Source organism: Lineus longissimus, chromosome 16 (genome assembly GCF_910592395.1).
Source record: "Lineus longissimus chromosome 16, tnLinLong1.2, whole genome shotgun sequence".
Taxonomy (NCBI): Eukaryota; Metazoa; Nemertea; class Pilidiophora; order Heteronemertea; family Lineidae; genus Lineus; species Lineus longissimus.
This window is the reverse complement of record NC_088323.1, coordinates 4,111,243-4,134,170: the sequence shown is the minus strand read 5'-3', so window position 1 is coordinate 4,134,170 and position 22,928 is coordinate 4,111,243. Positions and strand designations below refer to the sequence as shown.

General features: G+C 43.1%; 2 protein-coding genes across 4 annotated transcripts; both read left to right on the top strand.

The window, feature by feature from the left end:
* The first annotated feature begins 6,521 nt into the window (after nt 1–6,521).
* Nucleotides 6,522–20,890, top strand: LOC135500479 (growth/differentiation factor 8-like). Of its 3 annotated transcripts, XR_010449455.1 has the most exons (10): nt 6,524–7,408; nt 14,047–14,172; nt 14,432–14,520; nt 14,845–14,985; nt 15,266–15,373; nt 15,865–16,077; nt 16,412–16,582; nt 17,384–17,502; nt 17,812–19,314; nt 19,352–20,890. XR_010449455.1 is itself a non-coding variant. In XM_064791978.1 (9 exons), exons 1-9 carry the CDS (start codon nt 7,134–7,136, stop codon nt 17,941–17,943), a joined length of 1,365 nt encoding a protein of 454 aa, XP_064648048.1. In that variant the 5' UTR covers nt 6,522–7,133; the 3' UTR covers nt 17,944–20,890. The 3 variants fall into 3 exon arrangements, 2 of the variants coding, with proteins under 2 accessions (XP_064648048.1, XP_064648047.1); XM_064791978.1 differs by having other exon boundaries at nt 6,522–7,408; nt 15,865–16,068; nt 17,812–20,890; XM_064791977.1 differs by having other exon boundaries at nt 17,812–20,890.
* Nucleotides 20,891–21,197: 307 nt separating this feature from the next.
* LOC135500791 (F-box only protein 39-like) lies at nt 21,198–22,163 on the top strand. The gene has a single exon (XM_064792443.1). The coding sequence runs from the start codon at nt 21,198–21,200 to the stop codon at nt 22,161–22,163; it is 966 nt and encodes a 321-aa protein (XP_064648513.1).
* The last annotated feature ends 765 nt before the right edge of the window (nt 22,164–22,928 follow it).

The window sequence follows — 22,928 nt, the reverse complement described above, 5'->3', positions numbered from 1 at the left end:
TTTATGTGATGTTTAACCTCATTACTCAAATCATCTGTTTTACCAGTCTGAGAGTAACCTGCCCTTGACAGTGTGTCAGGTATGTACAAAAATTTACCCGGAGTGTAGACAAATTCCACATCATACCTTTGGATTTTGATCATGAGCCTCTGCACTCGAGCTGGCATGTCATTTAGGCTCTTTTGTGAGATCGGAATGAGAGGCTTATGATCTGTTTCCAATTGAACAGTTGGGAGACCATAGATATATTCATCAAATCTCTGGCATGCATAAGCCAATCCCAGGCACTCTTTCTCAATCTGTGCATAGCGTTCCTCTGCCGGGGTCATTGACCTAGCGGCATAGGCAACTGGGCGCCAATTTGCGTCATGTTTTTGGAGCAACACTGCTCCGATGCCATTTTTTGAGGCATCTGCACTGACCTTTGTGTCACGTTTAGCATCAAAATAGGCCAGTACTGGGCTCTTGATCAGACAGTTTTTCAAATCAGCCCATTCTTTTTCATGTTCAGGGCCCCAGGACCATTCATTTTTGTCCTGTAGCAGAGACCGGAGTGACTGATTGCGCTGGGAGAGACCTGGTATGAATTTACCTACATAATTAAACACACCTAACAGTCTCTGTAGTGACTTTTTGTCTTGTGGGCGTGGCATTTTTGTAATTGCCTCAACTCTTTCAGCCATTGGCTCAATGCCATTTTCTGAGTACCGGTCACCTACAAATGAGAGACTTGTCTGACAGATGAGACATTTTTCATGATTGAGTTTCAGGTGGTACATCTTGATTCTTTCCATTACTTTTCTTAACCTTTCATCATGTTCTTCTTTGGTATTTCCCCAAACCAGTATGTCGTCTATGACTACTTTTACCCCATCCAGACCTTCCAACACTTTTTCCATAGCTGCTTGGAAGACCTCAGGAGCAGAACACAGGCCAAATGGAAGCCTTTTGAAGGAGAACCTTCCAAAAGGGGTATTCATGCAACAAAGTTTGACACTTTCTTTACTTAAGGGGATTTGCCAAAAACCTTGAGATAAGTCTAGCTTGGAAAAGTACTTAGCCCCTGCCATTTCACTGGAAATATCTTCCCTTGTTGGAAGATAGTGATGCTCTCTTTTGATACATTTGTTTAAATCTTTAGGATCCATGCATATTCTGAGCTTGCCATTGGGTTTTTTTATCACTACCATTGAGTTAACCCAGTCTGTGGGCTCCTCAGTGTGCTGAAGTACACCCAATTTGACCATTCTAAAAAGTTCTTCACGAACATCAGGTTTTATCGGCATGGGTACCTTTCTTGGGGCATGTATCACAGGCTCAGAGCCTTCCTTAAGCTTGATATCATACTCAAATGGTAATGTACCAATCTCATCATTTCTACAATCACTCTCGTCATGCTGTACAACCTGGGGGACTGGCGTCCTTCTTATCAGATCTAAGTGCTCACAGGCCTTGCAACCCAGCAATGATTTGCCCTCAGGCACAATCACAAACAAAATTTGGAATCTTTTATTCCTATGCTTAATGTTTAGTCTACAAACACCTTGGTTTGGGATTGCAGTGCCATTGTAAGCAGTTAGATTTACATTGTTGTGAAAAACCTTGGGTTTGTTTTTTAAAGTCTTGAAATCCGCAGAGGTGATCAGGTTGGCCTTGGCTCCTGTGTCCAACACCATTGGCAGTACCATATCGTTCACCACTAGTGGTACTGTCCACAAGTCCTTCACATTGATGGAATCAACTGATTGTCCCTTTGAGACATCATCTCCGGTTGTGACTTTGTCTCCGGTTGTGACCTCCTCTCCGGATGTTAGTTTGTCTCCGGTGGTGACTTCGACTGAATTGATGGGTTTTTCCTCAACTGTTTCATCCTTGACGGTGTCTTTGGTTGTGACTACAGCAATTGGGTCAGTGACAACATCATCTGTGATGACATTGTCCTGGTTTGTGACATGAACTGTGCCAATGAATAGGTCATCTAGTCCAATATCATTATCAAAGAACTCTCCCTGTGATTGTTGTACCAACGACACGTTTGGTGCACCACGGCTTGACGTTTTGCAGAATTTAGCAAAATGATTTGGCTTAGAACACTTCATGCAATCTTTGCCGTAAGCTGGACAGTGTTCTTTTGAATGTTCATGAACTGTGCCACACCTTGTACATGCACCAGTTCCAGGTCCTGGGCCTCTGGCAGGTTTTTGCTTTGAACCACCAGCGCCCCCTTTACCATGCTTTTGACCCTGGGTGCGTGACGTTGAATAAGTTTTCGACTTTGGAGTTCCGTGCCAACTTGATTTCTTCTTCGACACGAAAGCGACAGATGCAGCATCAGCTGATGATGCACCGACAGTGTCCAATGCTTTAACATGCCGACGTGCTGCCTCTACACTATGACAGACCGAAACTGACTTGGCCAATGTTAGTTCAGGTTCTCTGAGCAGTCTTTCTCTAGTTTTAGCATCAGTAATACCAAATACAATTTGGTCACGTAACATCGAATCATGCAGATTCTCGAATGCACACGTTTTGGCCTTCAGTCTCAAATCTGTGTAAAATGTGTCGAAATTTTCTCCCTGCTTTTGCAATCTGCTTCTGAATATGTACCGTTCGTACGTCTCGTTCTTTTTAGGCGAGCAATACTTTTCGAACTCATCACATACTTTTTTGAACACTTTTTTGTCGTCATTTGACAGTTCGAATGTGTTGTACAAATCAGTTGCAGCCTGACCGGCCACCGTAAGCAGAACAGCAATTTTGCGAGGATCACCAAACTTATCCGCTTCAATCGCCAACATGTAAAGATCTAGTCTTTGTTTGAAGACCTTCCAGTTGTGGTCTACATTCCCATCTAGGGATAGCGGGTCTGGTTGTTTGATGGCATCCATTGGTTTTGATTATTTTTAACCCCACTTCTGGTACCATGTAGATCGACAAGCGTGTAGTTTCTACTAGAGATGGCGGATGCCTTTATTACGCATGCGCTAGTCATTAAGATTAGTTACAAACACTAAGAGCAGGTGGCGCTAGCTTACAATGTGCTGCCACTTTGTACCCCCCCCCCCCCCCCAGCACCTCAAGAGTTAACTATACTGTATACTGCGAGAACTCCAGCATGCAGCAGCAGGGACCACGTCCACATTTCCTCTGTCCCTGGGGCATTTCTTTCTGAAGGATCCCACCACTTGACTCGGGAAATCCGGAAAAAGTTGGTTAAATGCGTTTGATATGGCTTTGAGTTTGCCAAGGTCAATACGTGTATGCTGATTGATTAATCAATTTAGATACATATCTACCTGTTGGATTTATGCCTACGATTACAAGGTCAGGCTGTATACAGTGAATTTATAGCTTGATCAAATGAATCCTGTTATAAAACCCAGGCCACCCTGCGAATAGTGGGAGTATGAAATGTTATTTAGGTATCATGGGAGTAAACATCCGATCGTTTCACCAGCGGCGACCTAGGCTGGAATATTGAGGCGAAACTTATCCCGTTCACCATTTTTAAACATCTTGATATAATCCGCCTCTCGATATAATATGACGTAGGAGTATCAACCTGTGTCTCCGCTGGTTACTCGAAGGCCTCAGGATGCCATTTAACAAATAAAATTTTCAATTCTGTTGTCGCTGATGAATTCATCTGCCATATCAGTACAGGTAATTATATTTTGTGGTATTAAAATGTTTGTACCGTAGATACATCTTGACCAACTGGTCATTACCGCCGCTGGAAGGCCTGTCGGTGCAAGACGCAGTCCATCATTTCGTCATCAGTGATCGTCGGTAGGACGAGGTGGTCCACCGCGTCTGGAGTGTAAACAAGATTGGACGGTATAGGGCAGGCTCCCGGCGCTGTATTGGCGGATAGCCCGATGGGAGAGCTCGATGTCTGAAGCCCGCCCGTCTCAAGGAGCGGGAAAGAACTTCATCTGGGCCTATCGCAGGTCTTCTGCAGTCGCAGGCTTCAGACAAACTTCCACCAAACAATCTCCGTCGAATCCGCTTGGCAATATTTTAGAACCCTGAACTGATTTCTGGCGAAATGCCAGCCTCGACCGCGAATCTCAACTGCTACTATTGACAACTCTTTTGATTTACAAACTGTTTAACGATGATTACACTTTTCCACTGGCAATAAAAGCCGCATTTACCCATTTTTGTTTACGAGGGATTTTATCTATTCCGGGTATTTATGAGGGAGAAGAGTACATTCTCATCGTTTCAGTTGTAGGTCAGTGGTACGACATCATATATCGCAGCTCGATGGCCGTGGTTTGACTGGTAATCAAGTTGTGCTAAACTCATTCGGATATGTAAGCTTTAGGTCGATTCACCCGCTTATTCCCTCGCCATTTTTTTGCGTCACGCGGGCATTAGTGTTAGTCGGTCACGGACTTCTATATACCGTCCGTGAGGCTGGGGAACTGTTCAAAGATTATAGCCTGATCCTCCCAAAGCCATGTACTTTTTATCTGTCATCGAACGATGAAGACAGGACTATAAATTCTCCAGAGGGACTCAATTTACTTTCATAGTCACGTAGTTTCCGTCAGTAAACTTCGAACATCTTCAACCGATATTTGAGAGCTGGATGGGCATGCATGAAAAAGGAGAAAGGTGAGGTATAAACAGTGTATAGTGTTAAGCGCAAGGAGAAGCTTGTTGTCGATAAAAGTTAAGAGAAGTTTGCCGTTATTTAGCATGGCCGACTGATATGAACTACGATCTTTGGATAATGTACCTGTTGATGGTCTGAGAATGTTTGGGGGCTATAGATAAAACTTGACATTTGTTTTATTGGTGTATGGTCTGATCGACTGGAGGGAGCTTGCTTCCTAGCCGATGATCCCGTTCATCAAAGATGGCCGCCTGAGCAACCATATTGGATTTTTCTCGGCGGCGGCAGACCTAGCTGCTGATGATAAATGATGATAAAGATGATAAATCTGGATCGATCTAGATCGATTTGGTCCCGTCTAAACGGCCCTAGCTATAGGCCTAACTAGCGACGATGGGACTCAATCGTACCTCTATGAAAATGTAAAGCGTCACACAAACGAGGGAATTGAGCCGGCGCTGCAACTTGCAACGGAGCCATGCCTGTATGATGACGAGAGAGTGATTTTAACCAGTCAGTCAATCGTGACGTGGTCTTGGTTTCGTCGCAGGTCTCAGGGAGAAAGTTTTGCTCTTTTGTCCGGCGATGAAGTCAAGCCGACAGTTTACAAACATGGCGCTTGGAGTAACCGCAAAAACAGAATTACCTTGCCACGTGATATCATCCTGGCAGCAGTTGTTTTCAATATACTCGCCTCTCGATATTTCAAACCTTGTATACGAGGTAGGAGTATCAAAAACCTGTATTTCAGGATGCGTGATATGGAATGGTAAACTTTCCCACCCAAGGTGAACCTTCGAGATGAACAACACGACCTGTTTACGGACAGATGTTGTTTACAATTAGTAATCATCATCATTTATCACGTTCAAGGCTTTGATCTTTCGGCCGACTGGCTGCAATCCAAACTTCCTTCCACATGTTACCTGAAAGCTACGCGAGCTGGCCAGAGCCGACCGATATACTGAGTGGGGAAGATTTCCCGTAACAAATAGACCAGTCCGATCTTGACTGCGTCTTACAAGTTTTCGTGTTTGTTTAAAACGCAACACCAGCGTGCTGAATTGTACATGTATACAGGTGATATTTATATGACTTTGTCATTTGGATACTTTTTACATCCCTACGATATAAAACTGGAACGAGTTTTTTTCTGAATAATCCGATACAAATATCTAAACCTTCAATTTTATCAGGTGAGATGCCTGAAAGATAATTAACAAGGCCAACCTCCAACGACTTCTGTCCAAGAACCGCGGCGGCAGCAGGCTATCCTTGCGATATACACTGTATAGATAACCTCTGCAAGATAATTTTGAAGTGAGCACAACTACCGAGAAACCAATCTATGCATCTCAACACAACCCAACATGTATCAATTTTCCTGATTGCTCAGTCCGACAGACATATCCCATTCTAGGATCGCCATGAAGAATAAAGCATTCAATGTTAGAACACCTCTGACCTTGGGGCTAACCTTCACCTGACACTCTTAACAAAGATGGAGGGCTCCATCAAGGAACAAACTGGTAGTCCGTCGCGATCGCGTGCCTCATTAAATGTTACCAGGTTTTTTTGATTAGATTTCACAATTTCGAAGTCTTTGTATTAGTGGCTGGATATTGGACGTCTTCAACAGCAATAAAAAAAGGATAAAAGATGTTGACATTACTTAATTCTCAAAATGACGCAATTTTTATTCTCAAAAGAAGATTCCCTTCACGCGGCGTTTGAAATCCGCCGTTACGCACTTCCGGTATACGCCTTGATGTTCCATATGGAAAACTACAGAACCACGGGTTCAATTTAGTATCCTAAAAAGAGGAAAAGTCCTGAAGTTAGCACCTTTGACCGTCAGGCGATTAAGTGCTCGCCAATATCTTTCGTTCTCGTCGGGGTAATTATTCTTGACTGATTAGTGAAAACCTCATTGGCCCGACCGTTCAGAGTAAAATTGTTCTTGACTCATTACAAGCGAAAACTCCCATGAAGCGCTCAACTTACTTGGAAAGCCGAGATTCTATGATCTGGGGAGGGTAGTTCGCAAGAAGCATTACCAGTTTATACCGTATCGCACATGTAACGAAATTTTTCCCGCGTTGCGTTCATTCTTTCATCAGCTGCCAGCGTGGACGCAAGGATTGCTTGTTGGGAGAAGGAACTGTTGGAAGGCAGAGCGAGGGAAAGAGCGAAAGAACTTTTGTGTTAGGCGATTTTGATACCTCGCTGCAGAGTCTAGACCGCTGAGTCTAGATGTTGGATTTTGTAACGAAGCTGTCGCAGGAAACTATCATTTGAAAAGTTTCTTCACCCACCAGCGGTCAACAGTGATCAATAATACAGTGAAGGAAAGGATTTTTGAATAGATGTAACTTACGCCTGTCCAATCGGAACACAGTTGCTGGTTTCCGCCGCCGAAAAATATACAAACTGTTGCTTTTTTGTAAAAATCATTGGCGAGTTTAAATCATTGTTTTCTATCGATTTTCCCGACTACCGGTAATCGAAAATGTCACAACGCACATTTCTCACGCGGACGTTAGTATCATTTTTGTGTTTTTCTCTGTTTTCCGTGTCTTCTGCTGATTTGAATGATCAGGCCCTGAACGAAGATGCCGGCTACATTGACGAAGATTCGGGGGAAAGGATGGGTTATTATTCCGAGGAATTGTCTTCAGTTGGAATGATGGATCATGAGACATTGGAAGAGAAGAACAACTCGGTGGAGATGGACGGAGGAGAGCGCCAAGGGAGTCTGCCGCCAGCCGCCATCATGCGAGAAAGGTAGGTCATCTGGCGTCACAGACTTAACAAAATGATATAACACGACAGGAGGGTGAAAAGTGCCATGTGTGATGCGTGTTTAGCCCGCACCTTAGGAGTCTGGGGGCTTTCTGAAGTTCCGAATTCTAACCTTATTAATTCTTGATAGCTACCACTGACTAGATTTGCCTTTCCCCATGGCAGCAATTGCGAAGACTTCCTGTCGTGTGTCTGATCTGATTAATCTTGCGTGGCTATGTGAAGACCTAAACCTGTCACTTTGCTTTGAAATCTGTCAACATTGCCAGGACAACATCACTTTGATGAAGGTGGTGGAATTGAATACCCCTTTGTTTGAGGACATTGAATCGGCGAAATTTCCAGATTTGGTACCCGGTTCTGCGTGCGCATGAATAAGTACCCTCCCAGATTCCGGTGTGCGCAAGTGTAACCTGCTACAAGATCTGGAAATGCCCAACTTCTGTCAATGCTGCTTGTGGTGCTTGGTGCTGATTCCCCAAAAGAATATATAGGGCCAAGTAGTCTTCAATGATCCACCTCTCGATATAGGTGTATCGAAAACCTGAGTCTCCGTTTGCTCCTCAGGAATATAAGTGATACAAACCACAGGGAGCCAGAATGGTTCAAGAAGCAATGGTGAAAAATACATTGGACAGTACTTAACCATGTTCACCCCACTTTGGGCCAATTTCACCGTGTTTCACCCCCCCCCCCCCCCCGGGTATATAGACCGTCTCGAGATATGTTTTGATCGTCCTGCGAGACAAAACAACGCGTCAGTTCCGGTTTTCTTCCAGAGAAAATAAGAAACTCGAGCGCCTGGTGGAGGCAAATATTTACTATTAGATTAGACCGGGAGTTCTATTCCATAATTTGTATATGTCTCACAAGGTTCTTGGTAAATCGAATACTAATAGACATGCATGCCGCATATCAGCAGTGATGCTGATTATTTGATAAAGCTAGAACCCGAGCAGGTTAAGTACACAGCGTCTGAGGAGATTCGCCCCTCGAATTTCAAGACGCAGAGTCATAGCATAAACAGTGAATGTGCCAGGCATCGCGGGCTGCTGAAGCCTCGATTCCAAACTCGTGCTTTCAGTGTTTTCCGAAATGCATAGTCAACTTATTGACGCGCCATCAACATTCTGCGCCACCCGGTGCGACGAATAGCTTGTTATTTATTTCGGGGAGGGGACCCCGGCTCACATTAGCTTTGGGAAAAAAGGATACTGGGGTCGATTGCCTCCGTGTTTTTTTATCATATATTGTTAATCAATCGATATCTCGCACATCCGATTTGATCAGACTTTATGTCGACGCCTCCTTTTATTTACCAAATTTCTGAATCCTGGTCCCATGGTAAGACTATGAATCCTTACAACATCAATAATGACTGTTTATTTACAGTGTTCGCTCTGCACTGTCCGACAACAGGTTAATCGAGTACAGTAAATATGTATGTCTATAACGGCAGACAACCACCTATTGATCGTAAAACCTGTAGTACATGTATATATTTTCGGCCATTTTTTCAGTGATGATGAAAATTGAGATGTGGTAAATAATGTCAGCTACATGGATTGGCTGAAGATTCACCGCTATATCAAAAAGAAGTACCGTTGCATGTATACAACTTACTGTTTACTGTCAAAAGAAAACGTGTAGGCCTATGCAGCTTTTGAGTTCTTCTCAGTTATTAGTGGGGTGAGCACATAATAAACTCTGGGGCATAGTGGCGTTATGCAGCAGTTCAATTTCAATCGTGAATTGAATTTGGGCATTTTCCGTTCTGTGTACGGCTTTTTTCTTGACCAATGAAAAGTCCAGGTTATAATTTTTGTTTCCATCTGTATATGAATGATGAGAACCCAGAAGCAAAATATGCCCTTTCCAGGGGACCAAACAACCGCTTGGTTTCGCTGAAGACGTAAATTGATGCTCAACCGAAAAATCCTCGTTTGAGGAGGAAAACATGGACAAGCCACTTAAATAAGCAACTCTACCGATATCGGCTAGCGTTTGTAATTGACTGTGCAGATGGTATAAGTACTGTCAACGTCTATTGTACTTACTCCTATATGTTATTGGAGCAGTTTAATCGCGACGACTTTGTCATCGAGGTTTTGAAAGAAAAAATGTCCGCGCCCAAGATTACTGCGTGGAACTCCCCGATTGGAGCAAAATTGTGCCGAGCCTACTGGTAGCTCATTCTGTAGAGCAACCTCAACTACCCCGACTCGAGGTAACTGACAAACTATTATGAGCAGGGCGATTTCCCGCAAAGTAAAAATCCCTGGAGACGAGTCCGAGGTAAGAGGGGAATGAAATGTGTGCGCAAATGCATCGTAATACATCATTAATCAATGTCAATGGCCCTTTTTTGTGGCGAGTTTTCCCAGCTATCTCCCGAGATAAGAGCATGATTTTAATCAGAATATATATTTATCATTATAATTAAACCTTGATTGCAGACATTTTCTTGAAATCTTGGCACGTCTTTCACGTAAAATGGCTAGAGGTCACGTGAGTCCTGAATTTATTGAGCCAAAGGTGACGAAAGTTGGAGAGCGTGGGAGGCAAGTGTGAATATAAATATATGATACTTGACGACAATGGCTGGTATCGGCCGCAAAGGTTGCCCCGGCCTGTGTCATGATTGTAAAGCAGCTTGATGCGACATTGATATGACGATATCAAAATGATGCGAGGGAGATTTTACTGACAAAGTTTGGCAAGGAGACAATAATTGAAGGTAACAAAGGAACGCGGTTCAGTTGTATTATTTTTCCATACAACTCCATGACAGCATGGCCGCCACAAAAACACGTGACCATGCGCTCTCGCGTTACATGTAAATTTATTGCCTCTGATTGGTTGGCACGGCAAGATTTTCAAGAAAGATGTTGTCGTTAAACTTTTCCATGTAATATCTTTATCGACCGGGCCGTGGTGTTATCGGACCAGGCGCTACTCGAATTCCACTTATCCTCCCCCGCAGACGACAAGTTTCCTGCATTTGATCGTTCAGCTGGCTCTTAGTCTCATAATAAGTCGATTACTTTTAAGGTTAAGTTGTTTGTGTCTTTGCGACTAGATCCCTTGTTTTCAACCGTAAATATTCTTCATCATTCAAAGGTTTGTGCTACAACGATGAAAGTCGAATCCAAGGGTCGGTTGATAAAAATTTGTTAGTAACTTCCTGCGGTCACCCAAAGAGCTAATGGTGCTTTAATTGCTAACGAGAAGTCACCGCCAAAACTTTACTCTCACACTCTCTGAACTATCATCCTGGCATAACCAGTGGTTTTCAATATACTCCGCCCGTCGGTATTTCTGACGAAGGAGTAAAAAAGCCTGATCTCAGGATACTAAACTACCAAATGACGAAACATCAGTCAAATCACCATAAATGTTTTAATCATATCCTCAAGTACCATTCCTCATTGCCGGCATGCCGCCCCCTCCCTCCTGCAATATACATGAGTATATAAATCTATCTTCAGGGGCACATAATATGTCAACACATCCCCATAAAATACACGCTGATCTGTTGACGTCTCGCTTAGTAATGATCCGATTGACTCGAGGAGAAGAATGAAAGATATTTAATTTCTAGACGATGTGGTAGTGAATTTTCACAATTACATTTCTATATATATAATGTACGTATATGAAAAAAAACATAGTGAACTCTTTGTGAAGTCTATACTTGGAAATACTTCATTCTGCATCCCGGCTGAATTCTGATCAACGTCTTCGACTTGGGCAATCGTATAGATAGATAGATACTTTATTCGTGACATGTCACAGATAAATACACAGGACAATTATAATTGGTGTGAACATAAGCAAAGAATGGTGCAAACAAAAAACAGTTCTGGTTATAACCCATACGGCTCTAATTGAACTTCCAGCGGGTCTGGAAGCTGAGCAATGTCAATGTGAAGTTGATAAGGCTCCGATCTGCTGTTCCTGTAGTGGGACGGGCCAGGTCGGTCTAGGCCCGGTTGCCGCTACTGCTGTTGTGGTGGTCGTCGGTGAGACAGACACTCCTTGATAGAACTGCCCTGAAGAGGAGATTGCTTCATTATATTGGCCCAGTCGTCAGAACGAAAAAGACTAAAAGTGCAAATGATTCAAAATCTGCCCAAGCGTGGAGCGACCAGCGCCCGGTACAGTCTTACACTTAATCCACTATCAAATCAACACAAAGTGAATAATGATTACTGTACTTTGAAGGTTTAGTATTTCTGCTAAAAGTACATTGGATCCGTTGGCAGCGTGGGTTGCCGCCCTCTGACATTTCAGGACGCTGAGTAATTAAACGCATTTACCAGCCGACAACTCGGCGGAAAACAAATCTGGAATCCAGTTTGAACACCAGATGTAGTATTTTGGTGTTCATTATTGCATGTAACAACAGTTTTTACAAATGTCTTACCGTTTCAGAACCATTGTTTTTGCATCATTCTTCCGTAAATGGCAAATCAACCATAATTTGCCCTTTCTTGTGATGCCGTCAGTAAATCTCATTCTTCAAAGCAAACATGGTATTCAAGCATATTCACAGACACATGATAAATAGGACCGCCTCATTACGCTACTGTCACTGCGCTTGAGTATGAGTAAATCTGACTAAACTAGCTTGCCGCAGTGTCCCAGTAACCCGCCGAGGTGACGGACACTAAAACAATATCATAGTTCCAGTCAAGTCTTCATGCAATACATCACAGTAAATTACCGATGCGGGGGCGTAGTTTACTAAAACTAGGTGTAACTGAATCTAGTTTCTCATCAATCATTGCCTGAAATCGAATCGTAATATTTCATGTTTCATATAGTTATTGATTTCGAATAGCTTATCTGAGCGTTATCAGGTTATCGAAACTGCATCAAACCAAAGTAGGCTAATTGCGATTTGAGATCGAAACAGCGCCTGGGTAAAAAAAATAAACTAAGTGAATAAGTGTATGTTAGTTAATGTTTATGTTCAAGTCTAGCGTCGGAAAATCGAAGCCTCACACATGAAAAAGTCCGTTGTCGCCGCGGATGAGTAATTCATCCTGCCGACAGAGTTTCCTACAACACCTTCACTGATGTGATTTGACGTGAAACTGTAACCTATTTCAACTCGCTACTCCGAGACTCGCACCCCGGGTCTGAGGGAGTCCGCAAAAAGAGCAGACGAGAGCTAAATCTGTTGACATGCACACGAGATTCCAGACGAGCTCCAAGGGAAAAAACCGGTCGTGACAACGGAATCAGACAACAGACGGATATAATGATGATGCAATCAGAAGAGGGATACTCCCGTGGCGATGTCTGCGCGCTAACTCCTCTAATTAACTCTCTCCGGGGTATAGCTCGTCCTAAAGTACACGATTTTTTATATGGCTTGGGCAATTTTCTTCTCATTATGCTGTCTAGCCGTGCCGTTAAAAGCATATTAGCAGCCCATTATTACAAAACATATTGGGTAATATTTCTGGAGTCTTACTGGCCCAGGCGAATAGCTTCAGTACGAAATCACGCGTTCGATTATCTGCGCCTCAAGTCAGCGTTGGATTTCATTGGCTGATTTAGTTTGTTATTTATTGAAAGAAGAATGTCTGTGCTACGTTCAGGCTTCAGGTCCGCCCGTCACGTGACCGATATTTGGTCAGGCCACCACTATTCATTTTTCAGAGTTGTACACATGCGCATTATGCATTATGCATTATGTCCCTGCACACGTGCTGACAATCGAAATGTCATGCTCCAGACAGTTTATAAGGAGGCTTTGGGGCCTACCCTGTTTTAGGACAACGTCTGTGGTAGGCTGATTACATCCGAGTCTGCTGGCTCCGAGAGAAGCAACCGACCATATAAACGGCTTTATGCATAAGCAACGTCTTTCCGCAAATCCTTTGCTTTGCCGTCTGCCGTAATTATGACGATGGTATATCGTGAAGTTCGCATGTACCCCAAGGAAGCAGCATAATTTCCTGCCACCAATCATGGCTCAGACCGGGGACTCAGACTGATACCATGTCCAAGATGTTTTATTTCACGCGTTAGTTCAGTTTCTGAGCCGCTCGTTTAAAGCAACTATATTCTGGCTGTGCAAACTGTGTCCAATCAAAATATGAATTTTGAGTTAAAATGGAAGTTAAACACAAACCATCGCGGAAAATTTCTCAATGCAATACCGTGACAGCTGCTTCAAGTCGGTTTATGAGTGCTTCCATGCAGTGGCACTACCTTCGATTTTCGTCCAACCTTTGGAAGCAACGAATTACGTATTATCCTTTTAACACTATGGTAAATACTACGGCCTTAACATCGTCGTAAACAATGTACCCTAAAGTTATCGCTAATTACCAATTGGCCACACTTAAACCCTTGATCGGCTAATACTGTTCTGATCAGCAGGCTCAGGCGAAGCCATCGTTCGACAGCCACTTTAGATTCCTTGATAGTCCTTTGGAGGCTGGGAATTGCTGGGTCAGGATAGTGCAGAGTTCTACATTGCTTCCCTATCTTGTTCATCGTGCAATTGACGTCATCTTCGCCTGTACTCGGCGGCACTCGTGAATGTCCAAAAAGCCGAGCGTTGGCGTAAATAGTCTGACATTGAAACGAATGTTAACTTTCAGGAACAAACAAGCCCGCCTGGTGCAAATCAAAAATCAGATTCTGAAGAAGTTGGGCATACCGACCAAACCCAACTTTACGGTCAGTGGTGAGGTCCCAGAGGGGGAACTCAGACGGGTCATGGCACGGTAGGTACCAAATAGACTAGAAAGGTTTAGAAACATGATTGAGAGGTTCAGAAACGTAAAAGAGACTTTTTGCGACGAGTTTACAAGCCGAAAAACATAACTGCTGAGGACGTATGAATACATGTATAGAGAAAATATGGAGGTCGATTCGGAGGGTCGATTCGGAGGGTTAGACACATACATGTAGGGCGCGTTTTAGAAAATTAATAGAGAGGTTGTAAAACGTTTTTTTTAAAATAGATATCTTTATTCTATCCAGGTATCGAGAGACAGGGGCCGAGGATGAAGCCATCGCCAGACCGGCTGATAACATGTATGCCATGAGGTTCAATGTTTATACTGCCACATGTAAGTGATATGCGTCAATGGAAAAAGTTGCCAGTCTTTTTGTTCATTTGATATTTGTAAACATGTAGTCAGGTGTTTTCCCTCGTTGTTTTGGAACGCTGAAAACAAACTGACACTTTTTTCCGTTTCCCAATTGAAAAGTCACCTTCTTCTTCCTCTTCCCGTTCAGAGTTGGGCTCAGATTTGAGCGTGTTTACTCTGTGCGGATGCGAGCGATTAAACCTTAGTTGATAATGGTCTCTCTAGCTATAGCTTACATTCCATTCAGGAATATGGGGAAAACAAAAACTTGATATGTTGGTCTGATAGCTTTTCTTTCTTCAGGCGATCACAACCGACAAGCAGACCGAGAGATGTGGGACGCGTCTGACAGTCTAAAATACTTTTTTGATGTCCGCTATATGGCCCAATATGAAAAACACGTAACGAAGGCCATGCTACGGTTGTATAAGTATGCAGCTCCTGGTAAGACACTTTTTCAAAACTGTAACTAATTCGAGTGTATTTCGCTGCCCATAACTTTTAATATATTTAGTTTTACTATATCAATTGATTTGAATACTTCCTCGGTCCTGCATGAGGAGAGAGCTAAACCGCGGCAATAGCACTTCTTGTATGCTTCAGTTCCGCCAACTTACATTATTCCGTCACCTTGTGAAAACCGTCGCCGAAAGGCTTGTATATGTGTTTTTTATTGTAGAAATGTCCAGGGGCTTATACAGTAGAACATTATTCTTGTTTTTAGTTTGCCACTGTACGGGTCCTAAACGAAACAAACTCGACCAGGGGAACGAGGATAAGATACGGGTACTTATCTATAAATATCTCAGGCCTTTACGGACGAACAGGCGAGGTGAGTATGACGTCATCAGTCACGTTGTGGTATACGAAACAATTCATTTCTATTCCATTAGCTACAAGAAAATACGGTGAACACGAACGGCCGGCGTAGGCCTTTAGAATAATAGTCACTGTTCGTTAAAGGGATTTTGCGATCTCGGAGCCTTGTGTGTCAAGATGCCGAAAATAGGCAGCGATGTTGTCAAATTGGAAAATGCATTGAAACCTAAGAACAGAGCATCAGTGACGTCAGAACGTCTACCTTTAGGTATCGGTCTCGTTAAATGATAGGCCTTAGCAAATAAACACAGGGCTCATTGGCCTCTCAGGATCAATACTGCATACTCTTCCTACGCTAAGAAAATAAATAACATACCTTCGGCTGCCCTGAAATAAACTGTTGATGCCAAGAGACAGCCTTCTATCTGTGGAGGGAGGGGTGGGGGCGTAGGCAGAGACCTCTTTTTGGGTTCTTAATAACTTTGAAATTCCATTCCATTTCAGTAAAGCGGAAGTTGATCGTGACAAAAGAGTATGAACGGATGTACGAAGGATGGGTCTCGCTCAACATCCGCAACGCCGTGCAAGACTGGTTGAAACCCCAGAACCGGAACTACGGGATCCAGATCGTCGTCGAGGATATGAAGGGCGACGAACAAGACGTGTTTACATATTTTGATCCTCACAACTGCACCTGGACCAACCGAGGTGACGAAGGTGCTACATCTCCTCCAATATATTCCCCTTTGAGGACTTTGAATTAGCGCGGCGCTTGGCAGAAGACGGAACAAAGTTTCCAGATTTTGTATCTGTTTGCGCTTGGCTTACCTTGTACAAAATCTGGACATTTATTCCAACTTCATCCGATTGTGGCGTTGATTCAAAGGACTATTGCATTTTGGGTCTTCCGTTTGAAACCACAATTTCTGAGTGATGCGCAGCGCCAGTAAACCATCGACGATACCCGCAATTAAAGTATTGATCCTTTTAAAACTGTATTAGGATACTGTAGATGATGTAGCTTACGTTTGCTATGATTTAATCATTCTAGGGTTGAATAGTACGTTACAACCAACCGAGAAGGACCCGAATAGTACACTCCCGATCCTGGAGGTTTCATCCATCGAAGTGCCAAAGGACTTTGCTTCGAGAGTACGTGACAAACGGGGGTCAAGGTCTCGACGACTGTGCAGACGGGAATCACTCTACGTCAGCTTCGAGAGTAAGTCAAGGTGTCCTGCATCAGCTGAAGCTCATCAGGCTAAGAGGCACGGCACAAAGCTTGTGCAACATGTTTGTGTGTTTCTGTTTTTGAGTGTTTCTCCTCATTGGAAACGATGAACGATAGATTGACACGGTTTTCTCTGTTTCTTCCTTTTGATGGCCATGGTCTCTCTAGTTGTCAAATGTTTGGAAACACTGATAAATGTGGAACAACCTCAGATGATACACCGATGTAATATCTAGGACAAAACGTTGCTCGCGGAAAGAGCCCTCTTAAACGCATGCTGCACTTGTTTACGCTTTAGGCGGTGCACGGTCATCACTTCGTAATTACATAAAATTGCTTCCGACCAGCTGCCCATCTAATCCCCATGTAAAGTGCTTCCGTCCGTGATTGCCTAAATCAAATTAACGCATGGAAACCTTTTTTCGTTGCCCCGCTAATTGGGACACAGACAGCCGATGATCCTCTCGGGACTCCCTCATTGATCGTCTTGGCCGTAAACAACGCTAATGCCCGCAGTCTTACCAACGGTCTATGTTTTAAGGGCAAACCCTCGCTCTGCATGATAGCAAAGATTTCTTCTAGGGGTCTATATCGTGTATTTAAGAAATTCGTACGAATAGTAGTTTCTGAAGGGAATGCGACCCTGTGATATATCAGAATACATGTATATTGTACATAATCAGCTTGAGTTGTTCCCGGTTATTTTTTGCGTGCAGTGCCAATCCTCATGAAATGGCCCAGAGCAGGCACAAAGTTCTGAAATTGATATTTATAACATTGATATTTTTTCAGAATTGGGTTGGGATGACTGGATCATTCAGCCACAGGGCTTCGAGACGGGGTACTGCACGGGCTCTTGTGCGCGGATCGGCTGGAAGGTCGACATTTACAGGGATGCTTGGATGCAACGGGTAAGCGAGTCTCCCAGCTACTGCTTCCCGACACAATCGTCAAAAAAATAATTCGCTCCTAATCTCGCCCCGAGTTCGAGTGATGTGTCCCTGATATACATGTATATGGGCAGGATCTCATATGATAACCTCTTCATTATTTTTCAATTAAAGGAACACATAGGTGGTACAGGTACAGTCCTGGTACAGTTATAACCTTGTGGTCATTATTGTGTATACTGCATGTCGTAATGGCTATACTTAACATGTACTTGTACCACTTTCCATTACATGTATCTCTAAGTGAAACTTTATATTACTATCTTGCAGATCGAGTGCTGTGCCCCGAGTGTGCTGAAACCACTTAAAGTCGTCCATTTTGATCAACACGGAAAGATGACCTTCTCAATGTTCGACAACTTCATCATCGCAGACTGCGATTGCACAGCCGGAGGATCTTAATCCCGTATAGTCAGTAGTATTCATCAGGTGACGTTTGTCTGGAGAGAGAACTGTTTTTACTGACTCGACTGGTCCCAGACGCTGCAACAGTGCTTGCATATCGTGCTCTGTTGTAGCTTAACTGGGCCGAACAAAATGAGACTGGTCCCCGGACCCCGAAGTATACTTACATGACCGGCTGCTGTTTGAGGACAAGGAACCAGTCAAACAAAAACAATCTACATCATGTATGTGTATATGCCGAAGTTTTCAAGATACAAGTATGAAAAAGTTCGAGGCAGTTTTTTGTCGCATTGTCCTTTTGTGATGATTTTTGAATGATCGAATTTTTCATTTTTGATTGATCAAACAGTCAACAATCACAGTGGCATCGAACAAAAAAAAAGAGAAATGCATATTCAAAAACGCCATTGTAGATCTAGATCTCTCAGGCAACAGACCCCCCCCCCCCCCCTTCACATAAACTGAAGTAACAAAAAATTGGAACTGTGCATAAGACGATCATGAATGTAGGGTATCTATTCATCTTGTATCTTGTAAGTTTCGGTTATTTGGAATGAAACGGGTCGTTATGTTAATGGGATGTACATAATTATTGCCTTCATTGGTGTTGCATTATACTTCATTGGGCTAAAGTTTCCCTCGAGCATTGGCTAACTTTACGAGTCACTATAGTTTCCCTAGAGCATTGGCTAACTTACCGGACTATAGTTTCCTTGGATGCAAAATGCTCCAATCGTGTATCGTTCTGGATCGTACAGACGCACAAATATTTGTTTTCTTGCATTTTTCGTGTTTGATGTGGAGTTCTTAGCGCCAGAGCAGGCTACATATAGAAACTTTAAAGGGACATACTAAAAAGTACTACATGCATTTGACTATAAAAGTACTACTATTTTCTGGTATTGTCATGGACATACATGGACGTCTGCCTTCTAAGTCAACTGAATACATATACTTTCAATACAACCAGCTAGAGTACTGTTGATGAAACATTGGCATACTGAAAAAAATCCTAAAATAATGAGCAGTCCATCTGTTCAATTAGCAGTCACTTTAAGTAATCGGACACCAAATAGTACATTATGGACGTGTAGGTAGACGTAAACGTCACGTAGATTCCCCTGAGCATAAGTTAACTTCACTGAACTTACTTCCTTTGAGCATTAACAAACTTCACGGGACTATAGTTCCCCTTGAGCACTGGCTTTTCACTCGACTGAAGTTTCCCTTGAGCATTGATTAACTTCAGGGGACTATAGTTCCCCTTGAGCACTGGCTTTTCACTCGACTGAAGTTTCCCTTGAGCATTGATTAACTTCACGGGACCATAGTTTCCCTTGAGCATTGATTAACTTCACGGGACTATAGGTCCCCTTGAGCATTGAATACCTTTACGGGACTATAGGTCCCCTTTTGAGCATTGATTAACTTCACGGGACCATAGTTTCCCTTCAGCATTGATTAACTTCACGGGACTATAGGTTCCCTTGGACACAGCTGGCTATTCATTGAACTGAAGTTTCCCTTGAGCATTGAATAACTTCACGGGACCATAATTTCCCTTGAGCATTGATTAACTTTACGGGACTATAGGTCCCCTTGAGCACTGGCTATTCACTGAACTGAAGTTTCCCTTGAGCATTGATTAACTATACACTACTAGACTGATTCCCTTGAGCATTGATTTTAAAACTACCTCGTTCACAGGTCAATTTCTGAAAACTTGAGTGGGTATGCATGTTAGTTTCGTGAAGAAATATTTGGAGAAATTTAGCTACCTCAAATTCGACAATCTTATTTCAACAGATTAATGTAATTTTTATTCCAAAATATTACTCTCGCTGTCTTTGAGGTGCATTGGCTATAAGGGTGCCATTCTGCCACTGGTAGAGTTGATATATGGCTCTATGTTAATTTTGCAGAATCTAAGCGCAGAAATGTCAATTGTCCTAGGTCACTTTGGTCTATGCATTCAATAAAGGAAATTCATTCAGAAATCCTCTTGAATGAGCAGGTGCTGAAACAAAAGGTTTCCGAATCTAGTCATGACACAGAGTCTTTCACTCTTGATGACTAGTTTTTCAGTCGATCAAGTTCTCTCCTAAAGGTGAAATATCAAGTGAACCTGCTATTGACGCAAAGGCGATGCTTCGAACTAGCATGTTGTACTGGACGCAAAATTCAATAGCAAAATCCTAGAGAACGGAGAGAGTTTGACGGAAAAATTGATTTAGAATGAGAAACCTTTTGTTGACCTATACTCATTCAAGAGGTGATTTGAATGGATCTCCTCAGCAGAATGTACGGACCAATGTGACCAGTACAAGGATAATTTACATCTCAAGGCATACTTTCTACAAAAATGACATCGAACCATCAGCCAAACTAGTGGAAGAATGGCGCCTGTTTGCGCCACTTGAACCCTCCCCTTGAAGAGTTTACCTCGTCAACTTGTGTTTATTATTTGCGAACTTCGTCATTGCTTTGTGTGCTCTCATGCAACTGCCTGAATTGGTTTGAATATAGTTGCTTCAAGATAAAACCGGTATGAAATTTTAAAAACAGGCTTGAAATATACTTAGTTCAAAGAAAAAAACAGGTCCAGATAAGTTTACATGGAGTTGGTTCAAAGAAGAAAAAAAAGAATTTGGTTTATATGTACATGTGGTTGGTCAAGAAAAACTTTTATCAGGGTGGTCGCCGACCGGGTTTCGACTGTATTTATTGGTAAATATTATCATCCTGTGGTTAAAATGATGACGCAAAAGTTGAAGAGATAAACTTTCCAAGGTATTCGGGACTCGAGAGAAGAGCCGACTTATTTGACTAACTGTTGTTGTACATAAATGTTCTATTTTGTATTTTCTCGAATTTTGTTTGTTTTATGTTAGTTTGAGTGCAAATATTTATGTTTCTGATAGTGAATTAAATGTTTATCGTCGAATTTGAGTAGGCGTTTTTATTCCTTTTAAACAGGGACTGATTACAAAGCAGTCGCTTCCAGATTTGATACTCCTAGTGGCGTTATCTCCTTGGTTAAGTCAGAGTCTTTCAAATATGAACAAATTTATTTGAAAGACTCTGGTTAAGTTCAGTTTGACGCCAAGGGATAGTAAAATGGCACCTTTTTGAATTTGATTAACCCAGCGGATTGCCCACACAACGTGACCTTGACCATGACGTCATAGTCACGAATGATTGATGTCACGACGCAAAGAGATATTTATTCCGAAAAGAAATTGAAAAAAAACATGATAAAGCGACGATTTGCAATTCATAGTGCCAGTGGAATGTTTGAAGTGTACGACTCGGACCAGCAAGAAGACTGCACGCAAAATAACAGGTCAAACTTGCCTGAATTAGTTCCCGAAAATTGTTCGCGAACAGATTGGTCAAACCTGCCTGAGCTAGCGGTCATCATGGTCATGAAATACCTGGAGGATTCGGACCGTGGTAGCATGGCTCAGACCTGCACCACGTGGGCCAGGTTAGTTCGAACCGCCGCGCTCTGGAGGAGGAGACATGTACAACTTGGAATCGACCACAAGTCAGATCGGAAGGCCGTGCAGTACTTTGAACAGTTTGCCGGCAATTTACATCAACTTAGCATCGCTTGCCAATCACGGGGCTTCTTGACGAGATTTCGCTTGAAGGAAAATCTAGCTCAAATAATCAGCAACATCACCGAAAAGAAACCGAAGTTACGTGCCTTGGTTATCAATAGGCTCGGATTGGACAGATTCAGGAAGTTCGACGTGATCAAGACCCGAGATCGTGATTTAGTCAACGGAATGTGTAAGATGTTCCGCGGGCAGACGCGGATGCGGGTCGTGAAGCTTCCGGAGACGTATGTGAGACTAGTTACGGGGAGGCGGCTGCTGCAGGCACTAGCAAAGGGAAGCGGACCGCAGGTCGCCACTCTGAATCTTATAGACTTCTTCCAGCACGGCATTGCTGTGTACCGGGTGCCAAATATTCAAAAGATCATAACATCATTCACAAATCTTCGGAAACTCGCGATAAATTTCAACTGTCTCTCCGAGGAGATTTTGCTAGGTGTTGCCAAGAAGACGCGTGGCCGGTTACGTCATCTTACAGTACGAGTCCACGAGCGCGACCCACATGGACACCGAATCAACGGAAGAACTTGGAAGGCCGTGAGAGCGCTTTGTCCCGAGCTGCAGGTGGAGTTTGAATTCGACAGCATCTGTACGTAACCGGACATCGTCCCTCTTCTACCGCCGGAGACACCCCTCACGTCCTTGAGAGTCTGGACGGGCGTGGACTTGGAAGACGAGTCCTGGGTACCTGGTTTCATCAGTTACACCACTGAGAACTTCTCGCACTGCTTGGGTAAGTTGATCAGTCGCGGCCGTCGTGTTTCCTCTGCGAGAGGTAGGCGTTTATGTGCCGTACATATCCGCATGGCTCGGCACAGAATAAGCAAGGTTACGTTTGGGTAAAAGCTCCTAATCTCTTTAGCATCGGTTCCTTACGTTTAAGATAAGTTCAAAACCTCTCTATTTCAGAAACACTAGAGCTCTCTATCGACAATAATCACACCTATTTCGACGAAGCGATCCTGATCCTGGTGACGCGTTGCAAAAAGCTTCGATCTTTCTCCCTCTGCAGCATGTTTATGGCAACGTTGATTGAGGAGATTTGTATACTACAGCGAGAGAACAAAATAGGTAGGATCAGATATTCCATTCTGGAGATCATGCAGTAAAAGTACCGGATTAATAATCATGAAGTCGTGAGTTGGTCGTCGAGAAGGCGGATCAATTCTGTTTCGTCTGTTGTGTCCTTCAGCAGGACACTTGAACCCTAAAATGCTTCTTACTTCGAATGAGATGAACTGGAGTTGATGTTGTAAATACCCCACTAAGTAACAAAACAAGATTGATATTTCAATCAAAATCAAAGGTGCAATCTTTTCTGTGTGCAATCTTTTCTGTTACACCGTATATTCCAACCTTTCC